The sequence below is a fragment of the Pararge aegeria genome, chromosome 13 (genome assembly GCF_905163445.1).
Source record: "Pararge aegeria chromosome 13, ilParAegt1.1, whole genome shotgun sequence".
Taxonomy (NCBI): Eukaryota; Metazoa; Arthropoda; class Insecta; order Lepidoptera; family Nymphalidae; genus Pararge; species Pararge aegeria.
In genome coordinates this window covers 7,556,305-7,580,829 of record NC_053192.1, presented here as the reverse complement: position 1 = coordinate 7,580,829, position 24,525 = coordinate 7,556,305, and the positions used below count along the sequence as shown (strand labels likewise).

The following is a 24,525-nucleotide window of genomic DNA, read 5'->3' as shown; positions in this document are numbered from 1 at the left end:
TGTATGGAGTGCATGCTATTAAAGAGGGATGATATCTATTTCATACCCGCGTCCTTTACATCCCAGGCGTTTGTTAATGTCCCTTTGTAATAGACCTTCCAATAAACTCTTCAAACTTGGGCTGAATGACTCCGGTAGTTCCACATTCTAAAATAATACATGTCATATAACAGTGGTCACAAAACAAGTAGTCCAATTTGCTGCGTAAATATGGCGTGCAACTTTTATTTTACGGAATTAATGTTAAAAAAATTAAACACTATGTCATAATAAATAAATTTCCAGAAAAGAGTGATCGAACCTGGGTCCTCTTACTTAAACGACAGCGCTTCAACAAAGTGGCAAGGTGCCACGGAGGTCGTTAATATGCTTTATGAGCACTTTCTTTGGTAGAGTCACTACACACAGACAGACTTGACGTTTCAAAAGTGCTTATATTACTACCTACTAAATAAATGAATTTTGAATTTTTTTTTTTTTTTCTTTCGCATCGACATCGATACCAAAGAATCCTGAAGAGATGTCACTAATGCACTTTTTCACGCAAGCAAAAAGTTATATTTCTTTGGCATTAATTATAATTGATTCGTAAAAGAATCATTCAAATACATTGCAAGAATCATTCAAATACATTTGAGCTCAGTTTAACAATAGACCAGGGCTTCCCAAACAGTGCGTTGCAACGCCCTAGGGCTCCGCGGTATTATCGTAGGGGAGTCATGGGGCGATCTCTGTTTTTATGTTTCGTTCTTTATTTTCTAACAAACAAATTAAATGCTCCAAATTCAATGTTCTTCATTCCTTTCATTCATACATATATTATATGTTCCATAATAATAAGGTGATGGTGATAACTACATTCGTTAAAATAACGAAACTAAAGCGCGCGCGGTTAATAACGCGCCCTGGTCTAAGAAAATTTGGTCAAATTGCTATTAGGCTAAAGCTACAAGTAGTAGGTGGGCAATAAGGCCAGGGCGTCGCAAAAATATGGCAACTTCCCAAGGGTGTCATGGTTAAAAAAAGTTTGGGAAGCCCTGCCTGAACTATTTTGTTTCATTCAGAACAATTAACTCTCATCTGAGTGCCAAGTGTGAAATCTTCTACTTAACGTTTAGTTATTCGATCGCGAGAAAGTTTACTACGACTCTACGGAAACGAGTACTGTCACTAGATGGCGCTTTTACGATAACATATGAATCGTAGTTAACTCCCACGCGATCGTATAAGTAAACGCTGGTAGAAAATCTCAAACTTAGCACTCAGATTTGATAACGTGCCATTAGAATTACGACTTATAAAATAAGAAGCCTTAATAATTATAAATAAAATAGAAAAGATTTAAACTTGTGATTACAATTTCTTTTACCATGGTAAGCGTCATCCGATCGATCTCATGCTTGTCCTTGGTTTTGTGCTGGCGGAAAGGCGAGTGTCCCTTTAGAAGTTTGTACAGCATGCAACCGAAACTGAACCAGTCGGCTGACGAGTCGTAGCCGGTACCTTTCGATAGCACTTCGGGCGCCATGTAACCGTGGGTACCACTGGAAGCGATTTAAGAGTGGAAGATGGTAATTTAATGATCAATAATTAATTATTTTAAATTGTATATAATTTTTCATTAGTGTATCTGGCTTCAGGCCGCTCTAATTAAAAATAATAATTAAGAACAAATAAATAAACAACAAGATTGATAATGAAGATGATATTTCTCAGCGGTTTAGTGTCCCACTTGCTCGGTACAGGTCTGCTCTGTCATACGAAAGACGGTTTTAGAGTATATGCCCATCACGGCACTCCAATGGCTGCTAACATCACATAACTTTCCACTGCTGGTCTAAAGACCTATCCCGTATCGTAGGGACCTACGAGTACAATACAACGGAAAAAGGTGTAGTTACAACTGTATTTTTATATCTGCGTCACCACACGGCACACAATAACTAATGAGACATTTATTCATTTCGTCACAGTATGTCGTAGCACGTAAAAGTGATAATTAAACATTTCGTCATTTTAACTCAACTCTACTATCACAGGGTTTTGATACTTGAAGGGAGTTTTAAGATTCTTCCAAATATGTACTGTCTTCGAATGGATGAATATGTCATAGGACGATTGATTGCAAAGGGCGGATTATTAGGAAACTAAGACAGTTTTTTTTTAAATCCGAACCCCATCCGATCAATGTATAATTTGAAATAGGCAAAAACTTAACAAGTTTGTTTTAAAAAACTCGTTGGAAATAAAGAAGTACTAACTAGAGTCAGTGAACGAAGAGGAATATAATTAGAACAATAAAAATCAGAAGTGGAAAAATGATTGGCCAACTAAGATTTGATGAATTTATGACGAATTTTATTGAGGGAAAAGTAGAGGGGAAGAGGACGTCTGAGACTGGCTTTTGTGGGACAAATAAAACGAAAGGTTGGTGTGGGGACTTATAAAGAGGTGAAAGAGAGGGCCATGGATATAGAAGCTTTGAAAAGGCTATACCGACAAGAGCTTAGTTCTTTAGTTAAACAGAAAAAATAAAAAGTAGAAAAGGAATAGGAAATAACTTAAAGGAAAAGAAACAGTAAGAATTTTACATTAAAACACATTATAGATATGTAAAGGCGGCCTCATTGCTGCAAATAATCTTACAGGTAACCTTTGTAGACAGGATTTATAGCAAGAGATCGGGATAATGCTAAGAGTGTTCTAATATACCAAAAAGTATAGATATAATATAAATATATACTGGCTTACATACTTTTTGGGTTTTGGCTTTTTGGTAATCCAATTACTTCATATTATGTTAATATATTTATATTAACATAATATGAAGTAATTGGATTTTTATTTAGTTTCCAATTAAGCTCGTCTTAGATTTTTCCCGAAGGCTCGATTCAATTCCAGTTATCCTAAGCCAGATAATATACCGACTGACTTACACGCTAGCATGTGGTTTCTTTTTAGAGAAGTCGCAGGCAAGTCCCAAGTCGGATATCCGCACGTGGCCGTGCTCATCGAGCAGGATATTTGCAGGCTTCAAATCCCTATATACTATGTGACGTTTGTGCATGTGCTCCAAACCTGAAAATATTCATATATATTAAGTATCTTTAAACGCATAAATTATTTATCATTATATTCGACTAGGGGGTTTAAAACTAGTTACCCTGCACTTGAGAAATAAAGAATACAAACCTACCAAAACATAAGAAAAAATAAAAAAAAAATACTAAACCGGAACCGGTTATCGTGTTATAATGATGATAGTACAATAGCTTATTCTTTTATTTTTATTCTAATAGCCATAATAAACAGCTGTAATAAAGAGGTAAACAATTACAATTTTCCCACACCTCTGTAAAAATTATAATGCTTAGGGCGTATGGCTAGTACAATTATTATATCAATGAGGCGTAATTTCCTGGTAAAGACTTACATTTTAATTGAAAACACAGCACGATCGGCTTTTGAATCTCGATGATGCTAGACTTAATGAAAGGCTATTTAGCATTTGTATCAATTAAGAGTTGATTGTGAACGATACACTTGCTAATTAATGGTATTAGCAATATTATGTCATAACTTCACGCCTTTTATAACTTAACGTGGTTATAATCCCACTACGATATTGATTAGATATGAGATATTTTATATAAATTAAGGTCTGTTTTAATAGGTAATTATTTAAATCGGTTTGAATTCGACGGAGTTATGGTATAAAACCGTCAAACACTTTGACTTTGACCGGGACCGTACTGGGATTCTAATGTGTCTTATGTCTTAACCTGTATTATGGACTCAAATTATGCAAAGTGTCATTTAAATCCGTTCAGTAGTTTGAGCATGATGCGCGACCAAGATAAAGACATACAGACAAAAATTTAAAAAGTTAAGTGTCGATTATAAGGTGCCCTATAAACATTTTTTTTTTAAATCTTTAACGTACAGTTTTCATTATATCGGTTGTAGATTTTGTTGTACAAAAATCTTAAAATAAAATGACAGTAACATAGGATATTTTTTATCCTAGGATAACAAGTCTACAATTAAGCGAAACGCAAGCAAAACCTACTACCTAGGAGGTACTTTACATTTTTATTCACCAAAAACATATGCAGTACATCTTATCCTAAGTAATTGTACATCTTAGCATACTGCAATGCATCATGAACTTGATTACAAGATGCCGTATTTCAGATGAAACCAGAGTGACGTTACAACTAAAACTCAACATATCAGGTACATGGTATAGTAGGCAGAGTTTCATTTAACGAATGAATGTAATAGAGGATGTTAATAATATACACAGTCACAGGATGCCTTTTCATTAAGTTTAATTAAAAACTCTATGCTGTACGATTAGTGGAGAGTGCAGCAGCGAACTCAGTGCAATTGTAACGATTTGAATGTATGCAGGGTTGACACTGTAGTAAATAACCAAATATATAAGTACTAGCGACCCGCCCCGGTTTCGCACGGATGCAATGCTGATACTTAGTATATGTACATAAACTGTGAGTCAGTTTGGAGTGATTGATAAAACAATTTCGTTGTACAATAATTAAATATATCTCGTAAGGTTTGAACAGCGTTTGCAATGTAAGCGCACAAAATACTCTTGTGACGACATCACATTACAAATCTTTGAATTTCACATTCAGTTGGGACAAAAATCATATAAAAGGAAAGATGTCTTCGTCGCGGCATCGTACCGGAACGCTAAATAGCTAGGCGGCACGGCACGTCTTTGTTAGATCAGAGAAAACTCAGAAATGAATACCAAAATTGCTGCTGTCGGGAATTGATTCCAAGACCTCCACTCGTAAGACCACATCGCTCATGAATATGCCAGAGAGGTCGTCAAAATGTCTTATTTAAATACAATCCAACGAATGCTTCTAAAATGGATAACAAAAGTTGAACCAGAGAGCAATTTAAATAAAAGCTTGTAAAAACAAAACGCTATTCTTGCAGCCCTGACTGCACGCCACTTTGACCGGCTCGTTAAAGTCAATGGATGCTCACATCGATTGGATACTTGCTACAAATTAGAACCGTTTGTGTGGAAACGCAATAGTCTGTGCATGTCTGAGTAGAGTACAACGCTGTTTAATCTCACGTCCACTTTATTTACGTTCTTCTGTTAATCAGATGGTAGCAATTCTTGGTTTTATTGGTGCTTTCTTCAGCTAGATTGACACCTTTCAAAAGAATGATTCAACCGAATTTCATATCTCATGGATATTTGTGACAAAGTACTTTTTTGTGTAAAGTCTGAGTACTACGCAGGTAAATGTCATGTCCACTTTATTAACGTTCTTCTTTCAATCAGACGATAACAATTTTCAATCTATAGTTGGATCGGTGCTTTCTTCAGCTAGATTGGCACCATTCAATAGAATTAGTCAACCGAAGTTCAAATTTAATGGATATTTGAGACAAAGTTCTGTATATGTGGGATTTAAATAGTGCATGTCTGAGTACTACGCTGGTAAATATGTCATGTCCACTTTATTAATGGTCTTCTGTTAATCAGATGGTAGTAATTTGCAATCCTGTTTCAGTTGTATTGGTGCTAAATCTTTTGAAAACTAGATTGACAGCTTTTAGAAGTATTACATAACCGAGGTTCAAATCAACTGGATATTTGTTACAAAGTTCTGTTTGTGTAGAATCGCAATAGTGCAGGTCTACTCAGACAACCCTGATTAATTTCATTCCCACTTTATAAAAGTCCTTCTGTTAATCATATGGTAGCTACTCGCATTTCTACACTATAGTGGTATTGATGCTAAATCTTTTGTCAACCTTAGTTTACTAGTCAACCGAAGTTCAAATTAATTTAATACTTGCTACGAATTAGTAAGTACTCTTTGTGTGGAATCGCAATAGTCCCTGCATTACTGCGTACTACGCTGGCTAATTTTAGTTCACAAAATTAATATTCTTTTGTTAATCGGATGACAGAAGTGTGCAACCTTATACTAGTGGTATTGGCGCAAATTAGATTGTAAACTACATTGACAGCGTTTAGAAGTATGTATTCTTATACTTTTCCTTTTTAATCTGTAAACACTAAAATGAAACCCATAGCATCAAAATAATATTTAGCAAACTATTATAAATGCGACAGTATATCGGTTCCTGCGTTTGGTTTTTTTTGTTATCTTTGCTTGGATTAACTTAAATTACACTAATTTGAATGACACATTCTGGAGAGGTTTATATGATACTTTTCAGACCAGCAAAACAATGATTTCTGATAGATTTTTAAAAAACCATACTAAAGCAAGTATAATTTATTACTGTGACATGTTTTGGCCATCCCTTATGGTATATGGTGGTATACAGATAATAAATGAAGTAGCAAGCAGATGGTTATCTGATCATTAATGGGTCACCATCGCATATAACCATAATTCGCAGGGCATGCAAGAAACATGTCCTACGAAGAAGGGCCGCCGTGTTCATAAACCTGAGGCGTAAGTGTTAAGCCTCACGTGCCTGTAATTACACCGACAACAACGACCGTCGTGGTACTTCCTCGGACGAGCTCTGTCACAAAAAGCTCTTTCCTACATCTTAAACTTAACTTTTTAAATATTCAGATTTAATATAAATAATTCTGTTTATGATTTGTCAAACGGTACTGAACCACTGAAAACAAGCGGCCTAGGACCGTGGATTTTAGAACTAACTACAAAAGACCTATGTCCAGCATTACATTACAGCATTATTTACGTCCACACGTAAATTGGTTTATTTGATGATGATAATGATGATGATGGTGGGGATGCAAGTTCCCACTATGTGTCTAATTTCGGCAAGATCCGTTCGTCGATTAATTCGTAGCATACGTTTCAAATCAACAAATAAACACAGTTTCGCGTTATTTATCATCTCATTTATTTTAAATTTAAAAGCAAACAGCCGTTATACTCACAACAATCACAAACAATTATAATTTATTATGAAAAACATACCGGTTGTAAAAACAAGGTGGGTATTAACTTCATAAAAAGTTTAAAACAATTACTCTGAATTTCCTAAAGTAGAAACTTAAACGGAGCATTGGATATTAAAATTTTATCGTTGCTGGTACTTTAAACTAGCCGAGATCGTGAAAATCTGAATTAAAGTTTTATATTTGTAACTTTTTTAAGAAAACAATTAATTTTAAGAGAACAACTTGTTTTAAAAGGACAATCCTACGGATAAACTCAGATCTAGTCTAAATATTGGATAGAAGCAGGCGTTACTTGGCGGAAATCCATAATATATTATGAAAATTAAGCTTAATTTGCTATACTCTGCAAACAGCAGGAGAATCTGTATGGTGTAATTTATGTTGACTTTACAATGAATAATTGTTAACAATTTTTCATTGTAAAGTCAACATCTCCTGAGGATGCTCCGGTTTCGGAGCGAAACGTGCGTACAGGGCACATTGCAGAGGATCTGTATGGTGTGAAGTATACGGATTGAAGAAATTATTCATTGTAAAGTCAACATCTTCGTCATAGCCAGTCGTGCGTAGAGGGTACATTGCCGAGGATCTGTTTGGTGTGCAGTATACGGATTGAAGAAATTATAAATTACACCATACAGATTCTCCTGCTGTTTGCGGAGTATAGCAAATTAAGCTTAATTTTCATAATACAGGTCTAGTCTGTTATACCAAACGTGGACGGGGCTAAGAAGTTGACCACCATTGAGGGTATGGATTAAATATTAATAACAGAAACAACGCAGCATATCAGTACATACAAGCACCAAGGCATAAACACCTATTCAATACAGTTGCTTTATCGTAGATAGATAATAAAGTATAAAATATATTATTTACTTCTCGTTGCCCACGTTAATAACGGTTTTTTGCAAATCCCGCGGGAAATGTTTGTTTCCAGGGATCTCTCTCCGTCCGTCCTTTCAACTAACTCGCAGTCAAAAATAAAGCTGATTGGAAGCTTCTTTAAGGTGTTAAGGCAGGACAAACAAACACACTTTCACATTTAAATTAGCAAGGATCAGTAAGGATAGTAAGGATTTCAATAACTATAAACTTTAGGAGTAATACTGTAGTAGCATATCTTTATGTGACAGAGCTCGTCGAGGGAAATATAATCTCCATGCTTATTTCTGCCGCCAAGTAGCATTGCTATGTTTCGGTCTGAAGGGTAATTAACAGGTTTAAACCTCAGGTTGATAGACATAGAGGGGCAGTTTGGAAGACGAGTTCGGTGCATGCCCTGAGAAGTATTGCTCTTTTAATAGGCGAGAATTTGGCAATTGCCCTCTGCTTGTCGTCAATTATTTTATCTGTGGACTCAGGATTCTATAGATCAAAATAGATACATTCATACTCCTTACCTAATATAACTTCGGCAGCATAGAATTTCATCTCGGCTTCATTGAATACTCCGTGCTGGGAAAGGTGGTAGTGAAGGTCCCCACCATTCATGAGGTCCAGAATAAAGCAAAGCTTGTCCGGCGTGTGGAATGCGTACGTCATACACACGATGAATGGGCAATCCACCTGCAACAATTTGTATGCACTCATAATTATGCGGAATAACCATAATAACATACTTGTAAAATTTGTTGTAAAAGTGTGTCTCTCAGATAATTTGTGATCATTTAGTGTAGGGTACCTGCAAGAGACCACTCTAAGTGATAAGGTCACATTTTGCTTTTGTTACTTTTAACCGACTTTGTTACCTCAAAACCGTGACATTAATAAACCGATTTAAAAAGAAAATTTTTTGTTTGAATGAGTATATACTTCCATGGGGTCCCATTTTGTTGAAAATCGAGGTAATTACCCCTTCAAATATTATAGGGACACCTATGGCAATTCTTGTATTTTTTAAGTTACTTGAGCATGTATTATTTACATCATTTGGTCAAGTGAAACTGATGATAACGACCTCGGATGGCCACCGGAACAACACAATGGTATGTATTGAACGGGTGCGATTATGGTATATGGTGGGTAAGCAATTTAAGCCAAGGAAGTTACAATGCTAAAGTGGCATAATTTGAGGTACTTTACCCGACGTATTTTGGGGTCCCAAGGGGAATTACAATAGATAACGCGGCGGTAGACCCTGAAAGGAGTCGCAGGAAGTTTTGGATATGAGCGACACAGAATGTGGAATACAAAAATGCCTACAAAAAGACCATGTCCAGCAGAGGTTTTCCGACAATTTACATAATGATTAAGATGATGTTAAATAGGTACATACTTTCCGATTATAATACCTTGTCCTTAAGGTTTTGTTAAATTTCCATATAAAAACATCGTTTGTTTTCGATACTTCGACTGTTCGAATATTTGATGGAAGATCGAATGTCACCCTTTTTACACGATTGGCCGATAATAATACAGGGCCCGACATTCTAGTTAGTTAAAATTGTTATTGTTAAATTGTTAGTTCAATTAATTAGACACCTACATCCGTTTTGAGGTGTGTAAACGAAATCGTTATTTACTATGTTTGTACATATCTTTATTAAGGTAACGAATATATGAGTGATTGTTTTCGAATCGTATGTAATAATATTAGTTAAAGTTAAAGTTTAAAAAATCCGTTGAAATGAGTGATAGGCTTGTGGCTATAGGGTTTCGTACCAATATGCGGATTAAAAAGAGGGCTTTTTGTTTTATAGTTCATGGTTCCATAGCTAAAAATGTCGCAAACGGATCCATATAGGCCGATGGTAACTGAAGAAGTTTTTTTATACTTTGGCTAACGGATGCTCGATAAGTTATGCAAAAACAAATTATTGTAAATTGCAGCACGGCAAGCGGCTTGCAGCCTGACACATTTTTTATAAAATTTTATCTTCTACAGCTTTATCAACTCTCCGAGGTTTGGCGCACAAGTGGAAATAATATCCAAATAATACACGTTTAATAACAAACCGGGGTAAACTTCTGATGTTCCTTGTTACCGTGCTTTGGCGACACTTTCATTTTATCCCCTATCAGGGGAAAATATCTTTGTCTCCTGCTTATGCTATAGGCACAGAAACCATTCAGCTGGCGAAGGTATTTACGGTAGGCTAGTTTACGGTATATCCCATAGCGTAAACTTAGAATGTAATAAAAATCGCGACCCTGAATCGAAAATTAAAAATGACGTCAGATTGAGGGATTATTCCTATCTGTCCCCTGCTCTAACGTCATCTCTCTGGAAGTTGTTTAAAAAACAATACTCTTAAATATTTCCAGGAAAATGACAATGAAATTCACCTATAATATATTTTAAACGTATCATAATCGTTATGCGGAATTATGAAGTGACGTCACTGAGTTCACCTTAGGATTTCACTATGATTCACCGAACTATATCGGGATTTCATAATGAATAAATGCGTAATGTACTTTTCTTTTAAATTGCTATGAGTAGTACAGCAACTGCTTTTTATATTACATATATACATCGATAGTTTGAGAGTGAATTGAAGACTACGGGAAAATTCTACTAAGGGAATAAAACGGAGACGGGCAGCAGCGTTCTTCGTGCTACCGTACTACTACCATCTACCGTGATTACTATCTGGTCTGTCCAGTGGTGGGAATGGGAAAACCATCCCATTAGGGGAGGCCTTTAGCAGCAGTGGACTGTTATAGGCTACTGATGAAAAAATATTACTAATTAACCGAATAAAAAAAGCCATTAGGATAATTCGTTAAAGAGTGCTAATAATTGTAGTAGTAACTTGAAATCGCATTTTCACGATTAGGTATGTCTGCGTTTTAATCTTGCGTGTGAATTATTGTTTTAATAGTATTATCTAAGACACAATCTGTTCTTTTTGCCATAATATAACATTGAAATGTAAATACAGCTGTTTTATGGTTATTATGGTTGACACAGCGTATTTTTTTAATACAATTTTGAACTGTTATTTCTTTAAAATACTCGTAATTAATTGATCGCAGGAAAATGTTGTAAATCAAAAGTTATTATGTGTTTTCCTTCACCGTTAAAGCAAATTATATTTTTCGGATAGATCATATAACATTTTTGGGAATTCGAAGTTTCTATATTCCTTTAATCACAAGTAACATGGCTCACAAACTGCAAAAGCACATATTCATCAAGTAAACGTTAGGTTCCAAATTTGAAGATATTTTTTAAAGGGCTACTTATAACGTCTAACAATCGAAACAAGGTATCAGCTATCATATATAACGTATATAACATTCCGGTTATATGCTGTATTTCAACGCAGAACAATTTCATTGTTTTCAGTTGATAAATAAAATACCCGGCGCGACGTATGAAAACAAATATAGCTTGACGCATTGGCTAGACGAAAGGCGAAATAGCGTATAAGCAATAAACTCGCGGAACGTTATGACGACGTATTACGAGAAGCGGAAATATTAACCGAGCATTGTGATGAATGCGTCCCTTTGTTTACAGAAAGCCGAAAAGCGTGAAAGCAGCGATTGGTTGATTCACATGGTATGCGATATTTTGAATTATGACGCATTTGAATTAGCTGTTTTTTTTCTAGTCATAGTTGATGGACCAAGATGGCCAGGTGGGCTATGGTAAGTAGGCAGACAACCATAGCATATAAACAGAGCAAGATTTCGCAGGGCATGCAAGAAACACGACCTTCAAAGTGCCACCCTGAGCCATCAACCTGAAGCTTAGGTTTTAAGCATCATGTGCCAGTATACACCAGCAACCATGGTCTCTAGAAAATCATAAAGGAACACAGCATTGCAACAATGCTGCTTACGGGCAGAAATAATCATGTGGCTTATTTCTGCAATTTGCGAAAAAAAAACCCTAAGTTCTTAGCAGAACCTCTCAGGAGTCGAAGCTTGAGGCTCAACTCCTGGCAAGTTTCGCGCTCGTTCAAACCCCCGGTGACACTGTCACAACCCTTACCAACAGCAACAGTCTATCCGAACCGACAATGAATGTCAAACTGATTTACAGCGAAACGCAGTGTGGTTCCCAATAGTGGGTACTTATTTTATGAAAAAAACCGCCATTAAAGTAATACAGATAAAAATAAAACTGGTGGCACACAAAAATTATCGAGCTGCCCACTTCATGAACATGCTGTAATCGAATTATATTTTTGCGATCACTTCAGACGTTATCTTTGCAGCGCTGCCCGTTTGATTGATGATTTACGATAGCCGTAGCTAAAAACGTATAATAAATATATTGGATCATAATAAAAATAAATAACGACGGCAATAAATATAAGATACCTTTGTAGATGTTTTTTAAGATATAGCTCTAACGGGCGACTAGTAGTAGCCTTGTGATAAAACTTACTGCCACAATAGTGGTAGGCTCAGAAATAATGCTATCCCGCCGGAATTATTTTTCTTCCTTCTTTACGTCCTTTAACACCTCGTGGTGTATAGGGCCGATACTTTTCCATCCAGATCCAGACTTAAGCGTGATCCAAAATAAATTGGAAGCTTTTAATTCCTACCAGAGACTGCTCCCATGTTGCCTTTGGCCTGCTAGGCTTTCGTTTAGCCTCAGCAGGGCTAGCACAGGCAAGAGACAAAAATTATATACCCCGATTATAAAGCACGGGAACATGGAATAGGAGAAGCTTACCCCGTTTATTATAACACATATATTATTTGGATATTACTTCCACTTGTGCGCCAATGCTCTGAGAGTTGATAAAGCTGTAGGACATGATATTTTTTTTTATCCTTTCCCCGGGGAGATAATTGTCTCCTGCCCAAGGATGGTATAAATCCCGACGGTATTAGTAGCACCTAAGAAATGCCTCAAAATAATAAAACAAATCCGGCATCGAGCTAAGCACCTCCTAAGCTAAGCAGGTCCTTAAGTTCAGTATGAAAGCAAAGTTTTCCCGATATTCCCTAACGTTTTCTTTGCTCGATGTTATGATTAATACGAGCCTAGGTAATAACTTATCTGGTTAGGTTTTTTTTTTTCGATCGCAGGTTAGCCTTTGACTGCAATCTCACCTGGTGGTAAGTGATGAAGCAGTCTAAGATGGAAGTGGGCTAACAAGCGGACTAGTTTCTACACGACATCGGACCGTTTAGTGATCATTTTATTTTTAACCAAAAAATCATTAAATTTAAAAACCTGAGACAGAATTCCATAAAATCTTATCCAACCAGCCACTGGTGGCTGGTATGACAAATAATTTTTTTTAAAGTAATAAAGAACATCTGTAAAAGAAGCGCAGTTCAATTTTAAGTTGCCAGACAGTACAAAAGTGCTTTCTCTGATACGAGAAGAAAGAAACTGCGGGACAATAAGCTAAATGTGATCGATTCTTTAATCATGTTGTCATTGTGTTGCCGAACAAGTTGGATACAAGAGAGGCGGCGTGTCGGTAAGCTGAGACAGCTTTCTTGTTTCTATTTGGTACGACTGCGGCAGACGTGAAGGCGCCGGGACTAGACGGATGCTCATAAAAGATAACCTTAGTCGTTCGAATGAATGTACCGTGATGCATTAAGACTTCAAGTTCAAAGCTAATAATAGGCATGTCTACGCTTCTGTATATTTCATATTTATCTTTTTTCTGTTTTCCTTTCTTCGTTTTCCTCCGATTCATGTTTCCGTAGAACGCAAACATAAAAAGTCGCGTCAATCCGTTGCTGCGTGAAAGAAGGGCAATGCATTTTACGTGAAGACGATGCACTTTACGGCAATGACAATTTCCGCAAGTACGATACGAACAGACCTATATCACTACTAACGCAAATGAACGTAACAATTATTATGGTGAATATCCTACAAATTGATCATTTAATAAAATAAACCTATAAATGATGGAGGTACCCTAATCCAAATCGCTTCATAAATTGCTTACTGTGAATGCATTTTATAGGTAGAATAACAGAGATTTATTATTTACGACTGAGATAGTAAGTAAACTGATAATGATTATTTAACGACCATTCAGATTATATCGCCATTTGCTATAACGTAGAGCCGAAACATTGTTATACTTATTTATAAGTTATAAGAAAGCTAGGATTATTTATTCATCATCTTCAGTATAACAACGTCCTACTCTTGAGAGAGAGGAGACCTGTGAGTTTAATCCCACCAGACAGTTAAAATGGTTATTCAGTATCGCGTTTTGATCATAATAACTAGACCCGACGCCTGACAGTGTTTTCCGAAGGGTAAGTCAGTAAACGCAAAAGTTACATCGCAGAAGGAAGCCGCGGTGAGAGCGCGCAAGGAAGATGCACTCCGGCGTGGACGGGGGTGAAGAAGACGTCGGCAATTTGCCGCTCGTCAGCTTTAGGGCTAGTGCCCGTTTCTATATGAGTCTACGGAGGGGTCAAGCCATCCCGATCCCTGTTAAAGGCAGAATCCAGGCACTCGGCTGGGGTGGTTGGTAGACGTCCTAGAAATAAACAATGGGTTCCCTGGGCGTCTTGTAAAGCCCGCAAGAGTGGCCTGGTGGTTTTTAGTTTGGGTATTAACTCCCCTCCCCCAAGAGGAACGGAGCCTTAGAGGAACGGAGTTCCAATTACCTACGTCCTGCCCAAAGGACGGAGCTAGCAATAAAGCTTTTCTACCACGAGAAAAAAAAAGAGTAAAAAATTCTCTACTCCGGCCTGGTCCTAAGAATCATGGCAAAAAGTCTCAATATCTAACAGTTTTTGGCTTGACTCGGGATTCGAAATTTCTTTAGCTGGTACTAGATTGTAGACGCAGGCTCAACTAAGCCCGTATATGCATAATAGCATATCGAATCCTGATCCAACGTCTATAAAGATTTTCTTACACGACAAAAAAAGATTAAAAAATTCACTACTCCGGCCTGGTCCTAAGAATCATGGCAAAAAGCCTCAATATCTAACAGTTTTTGGCCTGACTCGGGATTCGAAATTTCTTTGGCTGGTACAAGATCGTAGTCGCAGGCTCAACTCAGCTCGTATATGTATAATAGCATATTGGATCCTGATCCAGCGTCTATAAAACCTATACTAGCAAATAATAAATGTCTGCCTATTTTACGTAGTACAAAGTCTGAAATACAGCGTCGCAAAATCCAGATCCTCAAAACGAGGCCACAGCTAAAGGAACTCACGTTATAACTTAAGCCTACATGTAAATGTAATAAGTTATGACTCCGTAGTCGAGGCGGTCCCCGTTTTATAAACTTTGGCTACCTACCGCGCGGCCTTGTTGAACTACGGTAAGGCTTTTAGGTCACGAATAAAATAGTCGAGAGAGCTAAGTGGAATGACATGCCATTTTCTTACACTTTTAAATATATTTAATTAACTTTTAGAATTCATAAACCGTTGGTATGACGCATCTGAATTCATTTGAATTACTCGACAAGTTAAGAGTATTCAAAATTACTATTTTTCAGTAATCTGATTAACCTTTCGTTCGGAAGTACGAAAATACTTTTACTGGTACTTAAAATGAAAAGACTCGGGTATACGTTTTACACCGACATTTATAAAGAACAACATAACTGTTTACAGAAAATTAACCTTTTAAGTTTTTTTTTTAATCCAGTGAACCCTCGGAATAAAAAGTATTTAATGTCCTTCTCTAGGATGCAAATCTCTATATTAAATTTTTGGTGTGTTGCTGTGAAGCCGTGTTTTGGTAAAAATAAGTGCCTAAGATGCAAGGTGCCGTTGCTGCGTGAAAGAAGGTCAATGTGACGAATTTCGTAATAAATAATGCAGTGTTTGTAAGCCGAACATAGGTCCACCATAACAATTAACTTATACTTTCGAATATAATATCAGTATGGACAAACCACACACCACCAACGTTCTCGTAACACCATAAATCAGGTTAGTGCAGATGATGTGATATGACGTGATCACGTATCCTCCCATTAATAAGACTGGCCTCCCATTAATAAGAATCGTGAATAAGGTTTTGTGCATGGAACTAAATTGTAAAGTCACAACTCACAAGCGTTACAGTAATTTTGTAAAGTGGGTAAATAATGAACTATATCTGGATATATGCCAGATATTTTATTAAATTGATTAACATTTCAACAAATGTCCTAGTCATTCTTATTTAATTCAGTTAACACGAAACAATTAAAATTATTTTTGATTCAAAGCCTAAGTTCATGACATTGTGCCGGTGGGTATTTTGATGTAAATTTTTGAGCATTTTCGATACATTTCAGTCTCGTATTAAGACTCGGACGATGCAAAGATACCTCATGATATTTTAATCGTTATCACATGCTCCTTGATATCTTACAACTAAGCAATCTTTCGTGACAGAGATCACGGACTTACTATTTCAATTATAGATGAAAAGCTTTCGATTACACAAGTCTTAGCACTGAACTAGTAGCGACCACAGCTGGTTCAGCTGCAGTACAGGTTATCATAATAGAATCTGTTTTTATGGAGGAATTTTAAAGTGAAAACTCCGCTCTCAGATTGAATCATAAAACAAAATGCAACGGAAGCTGATTGGAGTATGACAACAAAATGAGGGCACACCAATTCGTTTCAGTCCAATTGGCGGGATATCGTTTGCATGCCCTGATGTGGAGTCACTATTTTAACGTACCTACTACGAGTTACAAAGGTACGAGTGCCTAATGTTTCGGTACTTATCCACACACATATCCAAAATTTACAAGAAACGTAAGGGCAAAATAGTTATAGGCAAAAAGGAGATTGTTCTCGAATCTGCAATAAAGACTGCTCTTAAGACCGAATTGGTCCATACGACATTGGTTTAATCGATTAAGTTGGTTATTTATTTTTTTCGTATAAGTCAAATAAAATATATATATATATTTCTTTAGAGCAGTTGTAGTTTTCTATAAATTCCCTTTTTTTTTTTAATTAAAGTAGAACCTCGTTTGGACCGAATAGTAAAATCAATTCAATGCATAATAAATACGTAGAAACAATAACGGAAAAGGTAAAAATAAAATGCACCGGAAACTGATTGAATTAAGATAACAAGTGCGAGCCAATTTGTGCGAATGTCAATCTGAATCTGGTATTCGTTTTCCTGCATTGATATATTGTATGTTGCATTTCCGGTTCCCGGTGGTGCATAACAACGACATTTTATACGAATAAAAATCGATGTCACAATACAGTAAATACATATAACGTGAAAACTTAACTATTCCGTTTAACACTTGGCTCAAACAAAAATTACTTGTAGTCATGAGTAGTAAATCACCTAATCGAAAAATGGATTTAATACACCGCAATATTTTTAAACTATGACAAAGATGAGAAAAATACATTCGTCCCCACTAACTAGTGTTAACCTAAAATAACTGGTCTTTTTAAAGGACGGACAAAAACGGAAAAGGTTCTCAATTCGGTTTTTTTTATGTATGTTAGCTCAGGACTCTGTCAATTATAAACCGATTAGAAAAATTATTATTTTGTTTTAGACGGTAAGTATGCTTCCCATGTGGTCCATTTCCATAAGGTCAAGACCTCTTGAAGGGACCAATAGCGTGTTTTTTAAGAGACTTTTAAGCATTTGCTATCGATAAGCACCATTTAGGCAAGTGAAACTGATACCCTGATACCAACTAACTACAATACACTATTTGTGCCTCTTTATGGTATATACCTAGGTAAGCAATTCATGCTCGTCACAATAAAGGAGCTGAGCGTGAAGTGCCGTGAGAACTCCACAAGGATTAACGCCCCGGCTTCGGGAAAAGCAAAATTTTGTAGGATTAGGTTATGAGCAGTTGACATTCGGATATAATAACTTTGATATGATTGCCAATCTAACCACTAAAGAGGGTCGAAAAAAATTACTGAAGAAAAATACTGCTGATTTCCTGAAGAAAATTATAAATATATACATGGTAACTTTCTATGTTTTACTTGTTATCCACTTAAAAATGTTGTAGAAAATATTTATTTATTTATTTTTGTTAATTTTGTTTTTATTAAAATTATTTTACCGATTTATCGGTGTCAGTTCAATTCATCAGTTATTTTCTTTAGTTTACTTCGGGTCTCTTTAGTTTAGGACAGACAAAGCAGATAGACTACGGAAACTATTGAAATCCGTCACCTATAAGCAGAACAACAATTGGTAGGGCATGCAAGAAACATGTCCCACAAAGTGCTGGCCTATGTACATTAACATTAGGCGTAGGTATTAGGCTTCTTGTCTCTGTAATTACATCAGTAACACAGCGGTGGTACAATGGAGCCCCCTTGCGCATAATATTATGTACCAGCACCCTGGTATGAGCACATAATAAAAAAAATATTTTAGTTAGCCAGCAATAATAATATAATAGGTTAGGTATGTAGGTGAGGGTAGGTCAATAAAATGCACAAAGAGTGGAGAAGTGTTTAATGTACCGCAAACTAGAATAGAAAGTGCCAGGGATAGTAAAAATGCAGACAAATTTAAATTCAGAGCAGAATGCAACTGAATTGCATTGGAGTACGACAAATCGCTGGTGAGCCAATTCGTTTCAGTCCAATTGACTGGATATCGTTTATGTTACTGATGTAGGGTTACCAATTCGAATGTGTCTCACATCGAACGATAACAACAGTGAACGGACTAATAAATATAAACGACTATCTACCATATCTTACAGCTAGATTAATCTTTTCCACAAGTTAAACTTCAATAAGCATGCTGCTGAGTTTCTTGCCGGCTCTTTTCGGTAGAATCTGCCTTCCGAACCGGTAGAATTCGCTACAGACAGTCTGACTTGACGTTTGAAAAGTGCTTCAAAACTAGGCCTACTTACTTGGAATATATGAATTTTGCATTTGAATTTAACTGCCAGCTTTTGATCACGTGATCCTAAAACTGATATTTCTTTAATATGTTTCATCTGTTTCATAGTAGACTAACGATAATGGTTGATGAAAATCATAATCTAACACCGGATAAAATGAATTAGTTCTATACAGCATTTATACATATAGCGATTACATAATACTTACATCGCTGACTGATACTTAAGGTTTCCACTATTCATTTTTTTCAACTTTGTATAGAACTATTAGTTTTGTTTGGTGTCGATATTATTTTTATTTTTTGCACTACACTTTTACTTTCTGATTAGTCTTTAGATAGATAGATTATTATATAGATAGATATATTATATTTTAGAGATAAAGTCTTTATTGCACAAATTAAAAGTGGAAACAAGAAATAACAAAAACATCTCATCTTTAGTGTGTGTCTCTTATGAAAATTGGGTTTTTTTCACAATGCTTGCGAGCTATTGTGTTGCTTTACGTCGAGAATGGCGCAAAATGTTGAAAGTATTTTTTTTTATTCCATTTACTTCATTGACTAATTGTAAATGATAATATGTAATAATAAAAAAAATTCAGATGACTTGGAGCGCCCACATGCGGTGTAAAGTTTAAGGATTTTTTTTAGTGAAAAATATCTGAAACATTAAAGTGTACGCCTCATATCCTATGATGAGGCGTGCACTTTTTTTACTTCAATCGTCATACGTGTACTGAAAAGCACATAATGTATTCGTGGTTACCCTACTCAGACGCTATATCGTTTATAACCCATATGGGTATTGTGAAGATTGCTATGAATGAAAGCAAGCCATCGATGAACAACCAGATAGCTTCTGATATAAATGGTAGCTATAGCCTATTTGCGGATAAGTTTATATTTCGAAGATTCGATCTAACCCAACATACTAATAATAAGAGTAGAATAGTAAATAGTAAAGTAAGAGTTTATTTTAATTATTTTCTCATTGAGATTATACTTGCTGCCGTGTCAATTTTTATTTATTCAAATTGTACTACAAGTTACCCTTGACTGCAGTCAAATGCTGGTTAGTGATGATGCACTCTAAGATCGTGTGTATGGCACCTGTTAGTGGTATGGAAGCAATATTTAACACACCCTAATCGCGCTAAATCGCTTAGCGACTCGTCATTGTCGCTAAAGTGGCCACTAGCCACGGCCTAAGCTTCCCAAGCAGACCAGAGAAAATTTATAAGTTATAATATCGATTTGCCCCTACCAGGGAGGATTCAATCCGGGACCTCCCATTTAAAACCATAGCGCTCACCGCGCGCCAGGTTCGTCAATATCCCATCCGATTTACCCTTTCTGTTGAACTAGCGTTTGAAATTACAATCAATAAAGCACAGGGAAACGCACGAAACGTAGCTAGAATTTACCTTAGCGTCCAATGTGCATAGCCAATTAATTGCAATACGTAGTCTAGTTAAAAGGGTTCACTGATAGTAAAGTTAAAATGCCATTCTACATTTCTTAAGATCAGATTTATATTCAGTTCTTAAGTTAGCCCTTTCCTAACACATCCCATTAGTAGGTGCCAAACATCATCTACACATCTTGGTAGAATCAACTTTTCTCATTAGAGGTTTTGACTTGCCTAAACTCATGTGCCCAGATCTAAGTCTAAATGCTAAGACTGACTTATTGCTGCAATTTTTTTAACCAGGATATTTGAATAGGCTAAAATTGAATCGTTATGTGCAAAAAACAATATACCTTTATAAAGCGATCTCTCCTTAAAATATTCATTCCAATGCCTAAAACAAATACTCTTGTTTACCTAATCTTGTGAGCAAGCAATTCATTCTTACTACTTAGTGTGTCTGTTTGTTATTTATTTATGGTCGGCCCAACAATTGCGCCGATCTTGATAACTTTTACAATAATAATTAATATTCTATTTGTACATGGAATACTTCTTATACCAAGAAAATTCCCGGGAAACGTTTTCGAGGAATTTCACAAAATGTTCTTTGTTAATTGCTTGCACGGCTTCACAGCTCAACCAAAAATGTAGGTAACGCAAAAGCAAAGAAAATTAAATACTATCTTGGCTCTGCTGATATTTAAACCGATTATGAGTTTTAATATTTAAAATATTATTCAGATTGCTTAATATTTACCTAATAATTTATGATTATGGAATATCTATTTACTTATTTATAACAACTGTCCACTAATCCGCACTGGGCCAGCGTGGTAGACTACGGCCTTACCCCTTCTCATTGTGGGAGTGCCCGTGCTCTCTAGTGGGCCGGAAATCGGTTAATGTGATGATAAGTTAATTATTTCTTTTTTGTTTAAACGAATTCGTTTATCTTTTGCTTTCGATAGCACATTTCTTGTGAAAGGCTATTTATTTAAAATTACTCTCAAATCCTTAGAACCTAAGCATACAAAATAATATAGCGGGTGGGCAACGCGATGCGGTGGGTCGGGGTATACAATAGCGGATGAGATTATGTAAATGGGAAACAAATCAGGAATATGCGCGGATGAACTCGCGGGGACTGCTATTACACTACACGTATATAACCCGTATTAAATATGTTGAGTTCTTTGATCTTATAGAATACAGCATGTTGTATAGGATTGTTCTGTTAAAGCAAAATACCCGACAAGCCTCACAATGTTACAACACGGAAACTCGGCAACAAAGTCTCACATAGCGAGGGAAACACGTATAACAAACAAAGATACGCGTTATAAACATATAACGCATGACCTTTGTATGTTTATTTCCCTTCTCTATTAATTCTTTACTTTAATATGCCATGAAGACAACACGACACTACTGCTGTTTAAAAAAGTATGGAAGTGAAACAATTAAAATATTTAGACCTTTTCGACCCGAGGTCAAAGGATACTTCTGAAATCTGAAAATTAATTACATACATACATACATTCTTGTTTTAAGAAAAGGTGGAATATGTCAACCTCCCTGGCGAAGTGGTAAGAGCAACTGTGACTTTATAAGTGGAAGGATCCGGGTTTGATCCCCACCAACTACCAAGCGTAATTTGCGAGGCCACAAATTGCAATGTCAATGATTTTCCAGAACGCTGTTTTCACGTTTGTTGCCTACTGATCGACTAATATCTTGTTATCTATACTAATAATAACAATAGTTTACTTGTTTGTTTATGAGGAACTTTGGAACTACAAACTTTTAATAAGTCTTAGGTAACACAGGCTATATTGTATTTCATAGACTTTAGTCTGAAGTCTTATGGTATTTGTAAACCAAGCCAAAAAAAACTTTATTTTTTTCCGCCTGCGTTCGTAAATCGCTAGTCATACGTACAGAAATAATAACTAATAATCAATCGTCATTTTTAGGCATAAAATATTACTTCTTAGAAAAAAACAGTCAGTTTATAATGAAGACTGTAAAATGTAGATAAACCCTTTTTATATATAACATTGCACGGTTAAGCAGATAATGAATGAATTTTTATTATGGAAACTACGGGAGAGGTCTCTGAGTAAGATCACCGCGTGGTCAATATAATATAACATTACGACCGACCACTAGTTAAAGCGGGTGAAACCGCGGGGAACAGCGGAACAAAGACTGGATGGTCCCTTCTCGCATAATCAAAAGCCTTTGTAATTATAACAATAGTTTTTGATTGTGAATTCGCCCGCATACTTTCTCAAACCTATGTACAGGGAGTAGCTAACATTATGCTAAGTATTTTTAATTTCAAAAAGGGTGTAAAATGATTGATATGGGCAAATTTGACGTATTACAAATTGTAGAATGCAGATATCGCATGCAACCACTAGTCGAATAACATATTAATGATCTATGATGACAACCAAATTCCCCTGCAGATTCAAATTAGAACTGATAACACAAAAGTTACAGTTGCAAACAGAATAGTTTCCCTTAAACGGCGTCTAGTTTAGCGTAACGAGTTAGTTTACCATTTGCACTACTGCATATTCAATTTCCTAATAACAATATGCCGCTTGCAGTTACAATCAAATAGTTTTTGCTTATACAAGATGTAAAAGAAAACCGAAATGTTAGTTCACAAGCTTTAGAGGTACATTATTAACTGTCTCTGAGAGTTATCTGTGAAACCGAAACGCTTATAGTTTTTGAGTAAACCACTGTCATAGTTTTGGCTGAAAGAAATCAGATACAGCCCTAACATCACATGCAAAATTAAAATCATGTGACTCCTGCCGTGTCGCGTAGCGTAGGTAATATGCGCGTGCCGGTCTTTTATCTTCAATAGGTAAAAACTCAATATGTTTTCAATTATGTATGGAAAATTAATTATGCTTCTTAAGATTTAATATTTTTACATGGTGATTCCTTATGAAATATTCATATGCACCCTTCAAAAATATTTCTAGACATGAATCTGGTATGCCGGATTGTAAACAGAACAAAAAAGCCAAAATCTCACACGCGCACACATACACGTGTAAATATGATGTCAAATGTCAAATCATTACAATAAGTTATTTTTATCAGTTTGTTTTTAGGTTACTTCTAGGTAAATAAATATTGAAATATACGTTACTTGAAATTATATTTATTCGTCTAAATGAAGTTGTATTAGTGATACTTTTAATAGATGGTGTCCTAGTTACCCCCTTTCCAAGCGACCTAGTATAACATCTGGATCAATAACATCTCCAAGCTCCACTTACCCCGGTACTGACTAGGGAGAGCATAATCCTCTCGTTCAGAGCGAGTGTCTCGCCTTGTTTCATCTTGATGCGTTTCTTGTCCAGGCATTTCATTGCGTACATCTTGCCCGTATCAGCCTTTCGACATCCGTACACCTAAAAGAAAAAAAAAATAGTTTTACTTTGCTTTAACAGAAATAAGACAAACTCATCATCTGAAAACGAAAGTGCGTGAATACAGTCTACATAGACATTGAAGTTCGATAAAATAATACGACAGAAATCGTCCATAAAATTTCGACAACTGAGTAGCACGCTAGAGTAGCGCATCCATGATAATGTTATAAATGTGAAATATCCTCTGTTTGTTTGTTTGTTACCTATGTTCGGCTCAGCCGTTGAACCGATCTTTCTACACAAATATTTATCCCAGAAAAGCGGCTGGTAAAAATTACTCGTGGGATTTAGTAAAACAGCATTGGTTTCCTACGCATAGCTGACAGCTGAACTAATCATGGTGAAATTTAGCTTGGGAATAGTTTGCATTCTGGAGACGACATTTACTGTGCGAAAGACACAGCACGACATCAGCCGCCTTTAATGTATCCGTTCTTGGTACGGGTTATATACACTAAAATACTGCGTTTATACGCGCAGTTTCAACGGTAAAATAGAAAACTTTTTACGTTATAAAACGGCATCGCATGGTGCGCGTTTCTTTACATGTTGTGTGTGAGAATTGATTTCCTTATTTTTAGCATACAGTGTAAAAAGGCGAACATATTCCGGCCATCGCTAGATGTTTGTTTCGCGAGCGTGAAAACTAGGTTGCTTGAATTAAAATGAATGTAACTACCGCTGATTAATATCAATGTACTTTATGTCCTCACATACTCAAATGTGTAAAATATATTATACTTCTGCAAATCAGTCGCAATTTATATTCTCTTAAAGAGTTTTAAATGAGGATATAGGAAATAACAATATTTTTATATATTAACTAGCGGACCCTCGCGACTTCTTTTCCCTATGAGTCAATCGAGAAGCTAGAATAGATCTGATAAGCATCATAATCCAAAACATAAGCCTTTGTATCTAT

At 36.0% G+C, this 24,525-nt stretch overlaps 1 protein-coding gene across 1 annotated transcript in view; it reads right to left on the bottom strand.

Annotated features, from left to right (window-relative positions):
• Positions 1-24,525, bottom strand: part of LOC120628574 (G protein-coupled receptor kinase 1) — a 69,014-nt gene that overhangs the window by 6,419 nt on the left and 38,070 nt on the right. The window contains exons 8-12 of the mRNA XM_039897010.1: positions 23,448-23,582; positions 8,368-8,533; positions 2,937-3,078; positions 1,370-1,544; positions 47-147 (exon numbers count right to left, since the gene is read on the bottom strand). Of these exons, the coding sequence (XP_039752944.1) occupies positions 47-147; positions 1,370-1,544; positions 2,937-3,078; positions 8,368-8,533; positions 23,448-23,582 (719 nt within the window). The remainder of the gene's footprint in view (positions 1-46; positions 148-1,369; positions 1,545-2,936; positions 3,079-8,367; positions 8,534-23,447; positions 23,583-24,525) is intronic.